The sequence below is a fragment of the Pseudomassariella vexata genome, assembly GCF_002105095.1.
Source record: "Pseudomassariella vexata strain CBS 129021 chromosome Unknown BCR38scaffold_17, whole genome shotgun sequence".
NCBI lineage: Eukaryota > Fungi > Ascomycota > Sordariomycetes > Amphisphaeriales > Pseudomassariaceae > Pseudomassariella > Pseudomassariella vexata.
Genome location: NW_024467972.1, coordinates 615,092 through 623,047, shown reverse-complemented (window position 1 = coordinate 623,047; position 7,956 = coordinate 615,092). Strand labels below are relative to the sequence as shown.

Here is a 7,956-nt window from a genome sequence, read left to right as displayed (position 1 = left end):
TTGATTGATTGAAATTTAACGTCTCATCACGTGAGACGTGCCGGGCGCAGTGCCGGCATGGTCTATGCTAGTCGAATCTATGTTACAGGGGACTGTCTTCATCTAACATTCCTGTTCAGTGCGATGGGCAGATCTCAGTAAAGAAATTGGTCTCCTCCGCCCATTGACAAAACAAACGAGCTCCCTTGGCCGTGCCTAGGAGGGAATCTATACTATTCTTGGCCATATGCGCTTTTAGATGACCGGGCGTGGCCTTGCGGCCGCGCTTGCAAAAGTAGAAGTGGACTGGTGTCTTTGTCTTTCCACACCCGCAGTTGAGCAGTGCGTCGCGATGCTGGAGTCTCTCGTGGTAGGTCACGAAATCCCCGTGGTGCGACCTCGCTGCGAGTAATCTGCCTAGGTGTTGCCGGGGCAGGCCAAGTTCGGGGGGTCGCGGGTGGATAGCGATCCCTAGATCTCGATACTGTTGAGGGCAGGTAGTGGCCCATCGTTCGTTGAAACTCTTCCAAGTGTAGGATCTCGCGAATCTCTTTATATGTGCGAATGAGGCCGGGTGTTGTGTCTTGGGTGGTTGCTCACAGGCCGCTTTGGCCTGGACATCTGCTTCTTCGTTTCCGGGGATGCCTACGTGTCCTGGGCACCACCAGATATACACTTGTCCCGGGGATGTCCAGGGTTTTCGCTCTCTCTGTGACCAGGTTTTGGACAGCCTCCTGAAGCCCCCGTAGTGCTGCGTGGGCTTCCGCATCGTATACCTCTATCTGAGTGCCCAGTAGTTCGGACCCGCAGAGTAGTCTTTTACCGGCCTGATAACCAGCCCAGCCTGCTCCAGCTAAAGTCCTGTCGCTATGGGTAGCCAGCGAGCCGTCTGTATAGATTATTATATCGCGCTTTGAAAATTCGTTTATCCTTTGTAGAAACGAGCGGGCAGCCTCCTCCTTTGACTGTCCTGGGATATAATTGATCTTGGCGAGGGTGATGGACCATTCGCCAGCCTGCTCCCAGGGCGGTATTTGCAGAGGATCTAGATATTCTGCAGTATCTGGGGTTAGGCTCGCCATACGCCTTAACCTCGAATCGGGGCCCGTAGGATGTCTGAGCCTCCTGCGTAAGGGATGGCGGCTATCCAGTTTGTGCAATCTAACAGAAGCCGCACAGAGTTTTGCGTCGAGTGCGATTTCTGCTGGCGGTAGTGCCGCTTCCCGTTGCAGGATCGGTATTGGCGTGGTCCTATATACAGGAAGCATGGCTCTTATTGCGGTATTCTGCGTTCGATCCATTTGGTCAGCTAGGGATTGGACCCGGTTTGAGATAATGCGTCCATTCTTGTTCTGTCTGGCAAACGGCCACCATGCTTCCGAGGCGTAGAACTGCACGGGGAGCACGCACGCGATTACAGCTTGACGGAGTAGTCGTGTTGGGGCCCCTCTGATTGTGTTTCCTAACGACCGGAGTCCGTTAGCAACCTGTAGAGCTTTAGCTGAGACGAATTTGACATGGGCCTTAAAGCTAAGCTTTCTATCAAAGTAGACGCCTAACCACCTGAGTGCAGCACCGATTTTGATGGGTTGAACAGTGTGGATCGTTCCATTCTGTTGCGTAGTGGTAATGGGTGGGTTTGCATCTCTCCCTCTTCTTGTGAAGTGTATTAGCTCAGTCTTGTCGGGGTCGAACGTGATACCCTCAGACATGCTCCAGTCGAGTGCTGCTTTCCACTCTTCGGCCAGTATAGTGCAATTTTCTTCTAGGGAACTAGAGCTTGACAGTATAGCTATGTCGTCCACGTAGCCGAATCGCGAGCGCTTGCGTCCAGGTCGGCAGGTGCCCAGCTTAAATAGGGGCTCGATATATAGAAGGAGGAGGATCGGCGAGACGGGCGATCCTTGCGGAAGTCCACATTCGAGGTCAAAGGGACACATCATACTTGATACCGATTCCTTGGACCTACTATAACCCAAATAACAGAGGCATAGCGAAGAACATTTATACATCTGGCCAAATTTTAAATCCTGAAATCACCGATCCTTCTCTCCTCATCGGGAGTGAACTTTACGACACTCTTTTCAAGAAGGCAACTATATGTCGATCAACTGTTGGTAGTAATCCGAGTTCTGATCGCAACTCAACCTGGCGACACAATGTCAAAGTGGCATCTCACGAGCCGAGCTCGATTTGACCATGACAAAGAGCCGATCACGCGCGCCATTGCTGCCAGTACCTTGTGTCTCATTCGGAAATAAGGGGCATGAACCAATGGCGTTTGACGATCCGGAACCGACCGTTCGGATGCCCTAGCACGTGCATACTGTATTTGCCTCATTATGCGCCGTATTAATGAACCCTACTCATATCACGCCACAAGAAGCCCCGAAGGATCTCGGGTAAGTTGAACCTAGTTGGCCCGATGTCACCCATGGTTTGGAGATTAGTTACTGGGGTTGCAAATCCAGAGTTCATATGCATGAGATACGGCGATTTCAACCATGATTGGCTAGTCAGTATATACCCCTACATCCACCGCATCCCCTGGCAAACCTACAGTTTTAGACTCCAATCCTCGGACATAGCAGGTTGATCCATTGAGCAATATCAGGGCTGTGCCACAATTATCATCATGCGATAGCACCCGCAATACGAAACTTCGCAACTGCGCAGAAGTGGGGAGCAGTAACCAATCTGCTGGACCTTGCCTTTTTCTGAGTGCGTGCTCTCCGGCGCAGACATGGGAGTGGAAGCATGCTATGAAATGCTTCTAGGAGGCTTCTAATTCAAGTACAATGGAAAGTCGGATTTCGGTTGGCTGCAATTATCCTATACTAGTAGAGTGACTCCCATTACAAGCAAGGGACATTCACAGGCTTATGTTATTGAAGGATGGGTTTATGCATTTAGATTGATAAATTTACGCGTCGAGCGTTTTTGTCAGCCTGTTGTATTGGGTAGGAATTGATGACTGTTTTGGCCATCAGAAGCTTCGTTTGACCGAGCCAGGTTACCGACGTGACGACGTTCCACTCAAACAGCTGCGATGAGGCAGAGCCTTCTAGGTAGTTGCCATGTGAAGTGATTTTGGAATACAGCAAGGTGTTGCCGGTCAGATTATACATAAATTTGTCGGCGCTGATCTTGTCTTTGTCTAGGACGTTGAATGTCTTCATAATTTACCCATGTCGTGTCTCCCACAATGATCCCATCAGCGGATGAAGTGGAAAGTTATTTCCCCAGAAGGCTATGTGGTGGACTTTGATGACCCGCAAAGGCAGCATATGCTCTTGGTCTATGTCTGGAGTGTGGGCTTGCTGCTCACATTGTTTGTCGCACAGAGGTTGTATGTCAAGATTGCCATTTGTAGAAAATTTGGCCTCGATAGTATATGGTTGGCTCTGTCATTAAATCTATTCATGCTGACTCGTTTTCAATCACAACACGAATTGTTTCGGCAGTAACGGGAGTTGGTAGGTTCATATGTCGTAAAATTGAGCATTCAATACCATACCGAGCCTCCAAAACTTAACCACCACCACCATTTCGCCTGCTCAACACCAGGTTATGTATCACCAAGATAAATGTCACCCCTATTTATATACCAAGCTGCGAGCCCAGTTGTGAAACCTGGCTCCTCAGTCTGCAGCCCTTGAGGCAAGGGATTTATACCAGATTCGCTCTCACCTCCCGCCAGCAGACTGGCATCTGACTTTTTAGCATGCTTCTCAGTAGATTCCCTCTCTAAAGAGGGCAAGGACACGTCACTCAAACGCGACTGACGTCGTGCATAATGATGGTTGCTTTTGCCAAAGACTTCGGTAGTGGCAAGCTCCCATCATCGTCGTGAGAGGATAGTTCGGCCGGAGCAAGCGTGGTTAGTGATATCACCTGATCCTTCTTCAAAATGTAAAGTTATTTCTGCAAGCATGGGCGCTTAGTATGCTAACGGTGATGTTCTCGAATAATCGTTTTAACACATCGACAAACTTTCCGCGAGACCCACGAAGTGGCTTCATAGGAGCAATCCAGAAAGCCGGCGATGTGACTAAAGCATTTTAGATGAACCCCTGACTGTAAGTGAATGCCGCATTTATTCCACGTCCATCTGCGCGATATTCGAGATGGGGATTTGGGATATGACACCGTTCCCGGTTCCCGCTAGTAGCATGCTGAAGACATACACGATTCCCTGATACGGAGCTTTCTCTGCGCTGCTCTGCTTGAAACAAAGAGGGTACTTATCATCGCAACTGTGGAATTTCACATCACTTTAGGGCCTATTGGGATAGCGGGCTTATGTCCCGCCTCTAAGAGTGTCTTGTCAAGGCTCAAACTTGGAGACATTGGTGTTTTGATCTCCGGTTATATATTGAGAACTTGGAATCGAGAACAAGTTGGAACTGAGTCAGTGTCTCTTGATGCACAGTCTATGCTACGCAAGAAAATAGCGGCATTAGCTAAGCAGAGTCTACAGAGACATTGTGGCTATTGGCCAGATAGCTTGTTTGCTTAAACGAAGACGACATAATAGTCTCAAACAACATTCATGTAAAGAGGCCATGCCCGTATAGAGTTGCCGGCCAAGTTGGTAATAAAGGAGTGGATGCACGCCTCCGAATGCCTGTCTCAAATTCAATATGACCTCTATCCCGGACTCGGCGGATATCCATAGTCTCACTAAAACATTGCCAAAACTTCTTTAAGACAAGGTGGCATGGTAAACCCGATATGTTGCCATGTTGTATTCCGGTTACCATTTGCAGACATTGTGACTCTTTACACCCGTCCAATAGAGAACCCTTGCACCTGGATCAAGCGCAGATTTCTTCGTACAGTCGCCGATTCGGTCACGAGGAATAACCATCTGTTCGTCATGACTTAGCACTTCAGCGTCCCAAACCTCCCAACTAGCCCAACCCCCCTAAATCTCTCCATTACCCCTATCTCCAGACTCAAAACAACCTCCAACCCACCCTCACTAGCCTCAGTACCCGGTACTCGCGGCAGCACAACCGGATACCTCCTCCCCCTCCAAGCTGGTATCCGCACCGCCTCGCACCGTCCCACTCCCGTGCCCCACTGAAGGTCGTACACCCCCTCATCGGCCCACGAAACAAGGGAAACCCCGTCATGCGGCGGACCCAGCTTGATCGAGCTGATATCTGATTGGGATGCTACGTACGACAATGCATTCTGAACCGCTTTCTCGTGGACTCGACCGAGGGCGGCTCGGACTGCGATGGCGATTGTTGACAATTTACATAATGATTTGTGATCCAGGAGAACCGCGTTTGGGGTTTGAGAAGACGTAGTGGGGTTTGAGAGGGAAATCAAGTCGTCCCACGATGCTGTGGCGGACGTCATAAAAAATGCGGCGCCGACGTAGTCCTTCGGTAGCGGCGGGTTGTAACGGGAGCAGAAGTTGACCGGGACGCCTATTGTTGACGTGTCCCCGGGGCTGTAAGTACCCGGAGGAGGAGTTTCTGCCCGGATGATGGCGCTCCATAGGATGGCCGTCAGAACATCGCTTGAGGACACCCAGGTTACGTCCGTTTGTGTCTCGAGTGTCGTGATATGACGGTTCACCGCGCCCTTCAGTTCCTTCAACGTAGCGTCCGGGAAGAAGAATATACTAGTTTTGAACTCGACGGGGCTTCGATTGGCGTCTTCCAGCTTCGAAACCTTGACCGCAAGCTCCCGTGGCGACAGTAAATTCGGCAAAGTCCCGGACGGCGTTTCCCCAACAACTGATTCAAGGTCAAACAGCGCCCTCCGGTCCAACCACTTCCCATCAAACCCCACCGGCTCCGACCCGCCCGTCCGACAATGTGATGCCCACATCTTGAACAGAGCCCCAAATCCAGTGACATCCGTCGTTCTGTGGTGAACTGCGACACAAAGCAAGAATCCCTCCCGAATCAAGCTCAACTGGGCCCTGAAGACGGGAGCCGGATTCGACAAGGGCGGTTGCGTATCCTGAGGGAGTATCTCAGCTGACGTCAATGCTCCGGGTGAGAAGTTTGCTCTCTTCAGCGTGGGGTAATCCAAAGATGACGAGAGATCTTGCCACGACAGGAGGTCGTCTGGGGTTTGATACGCATCGCTTAGGGAGACAGAGCCTGTTGGGCTACCGTTGCGGACGACGCCTGATAGCAGGTACTGCACGTCGGCCACGAGACCGGGGAGGGCATTCTGTAGTATTCGGGGGATGTCTGGGTGGGTAGACGGGAAACAGAGGATCTGGCGGATGTAGGTGTTTGGCATAAGCCAGTCGAGAGGGGAGAGGTAATTTGATTTGGGAGGCATGCCCAGCAAAATACCCAGAAAAATATATCAGGCGACACCTCGAACAAAGTCCTCTGAAACTTGGCAAGATATTGGGTAGATGGCAGGACATTGGTAAGTTCAGCGTCTGCGTGTCATCAAGTATGCACAGGATTAGTAAGCACAGCGCCAGGAGTACGCGATGAAGAGCACCTCTTAATAATGAAATAGCAGTAACGTCGAAGAGGAAACTGCAAGCACGATGTCACAACAGTCTACAGTTTGGTGCTAGTTACCTCGATAGGGCAAAACGCACAAGAAATGATTTCAGCTTTCTGCTGACCACCCTGATCCTAAACGCCCGTCCATGCAAGGCTTGCTAAAACAAAAAAACCATGTGCCGCCCGGAGTCATGTAATATCCAAGAGAAGCTATAGCAAAATATTTGAGAGTTTTCTGATTCCTATCTTCCGGCTTGGGGCGTTTGTGGTCCGTGTGCTTGTCCACGAAAACAGCGTAGAGACTAGCGTAGAGCTAGTAGTTTTGGCTTCTCAACGGTTTTAAGGAACTTGGGTCTGTCTGAGAGAGGTGCATCCTGGGTGCCATTAAGGCAGTCACGTATTGAAGAATTGGTGGTGTTGCCACGATGGTGGTGCGAAGTCCATGGGCAGAGGGACCAAACGCATTCCGGTGTCGGTCGACCTTCCTCACCAGTCTACGGCCCAGCCATTTCCCTCAAGAAACTCTTCACAGGCTTGTTTCAACCCCAGGTTTGGACGCAGTTCATTGGGCAACAGCGGTTCCCTTGTGAGCGGATCAGTGGGATGCCTCCGAAGGTGTTCCATAATAGAAGCGCGCTCGTAGCTCTTGCCAGTCTTAGTCTGAGGTCACAGTTAGAGACAATTACGCCATCTGCGCGATCGTACGGCGGTGGCTTACCATGACAGGATCGACCATGATACCGAAGCTGATGTCATCGATGGCCCAATCCGGAACGACCCGACGCCTCTCAAACTCAGACCGAGCCTTGTCGAAGGTCTTCTTGAGTATTGATATCTTGTGCTCCCACTCTTGCGCAACCTGTTTTCGGTCGCCTTCGTTGTCGCAAGTGGCGATCATGTCGTCCTTCTCTTGCTCCATCATGGAGATGACCTCTTTCTCGAGCTCCTGGTCTTCGCGTATCCTCTTCTTCTCCATTTCCTCCCACCGAGCTTTCTTGCAATTTAGGACGAGTGTGGTGACTTGCGTGAGGGACTTGTCGTTAGTGATGACGCAGAGACTGTGGGCTTTGATCGCATGGGACAATGCCTCCTCGTAGTCGTGGAGTTCGGAGTGGGCTTGGGCTAAGTAGTAGTGGGCCTTCATGCTCTCGTCGTTGAGCTTCAGGCAAGCTTCACAGTCGGCAATGGCCGAGTCCCAGAGCTTGAGCTTCAGCCTAGCCATGGCGCGATTCGTATACAGGGCGGGATTGGTGTCGTCTGCGATGATACTATATTGCAAGGTACCAGTTAGCCTCATGTCACCGCGGAGGGCCAATAGCGGATGTGGTAAGGCTGTACCAGACCAGCCCTGACCCCTCCTCTACGGCGCTCCGAGGCCTACGTACGCTTTGGAATACATACTTTCCGCGCCGACGTAGTCGCCTGACTGGAAGTACTTGTTGCCGTCATTCTTGAGCAGGCCGGCTCGGTCGGGGTCTCTCGGCAT

The 7,956-nt window shown here is 51.1% G+C and overlaps 2 protein-coding genes across 2 annotated transcripts; both read right to left on the bottom strand.

The window, feature by feature from the left end:
• Positions 1–3,333: 3,333 nt before the first annotated feature.
• Positions 3,334–6,291, bottom strand: BCR38DRAFT_461004 (transferase family-domain-containing protein; the record flags this gene model as incomplete). Its single annotated transcript, XM_040862478.1, has 2 exons — positions 3,334–3,383; positions 4,959–6,291. 2 exons carry the CDS (start codon positions 6,289–6,291, stop codon positions 3,334–3,336), a joined length of 1,383 nt encoding a protein of 460 aa, XP_040711225.1.
• Positions 6,292–6,956: 665 nt separating this feature from the next.
• BCR38DRAFT_353575 (U-box domain-containing protein) lies at positions 6,957–7,956 on the bottom strand (the record flags this gene model as incomplete). Its single annotated transcript, XM_040856800.1, has 3 exons — positions 6,957–7,130; positions 7,189–7,762; positions 7,856–7,956. 3 exons carry the CDS (start codon positions 7,954–7,956, stop codon positions 6,957–6,959), a joined length of 849 nt encoding a protein of 282 aa, XP_040711224.1.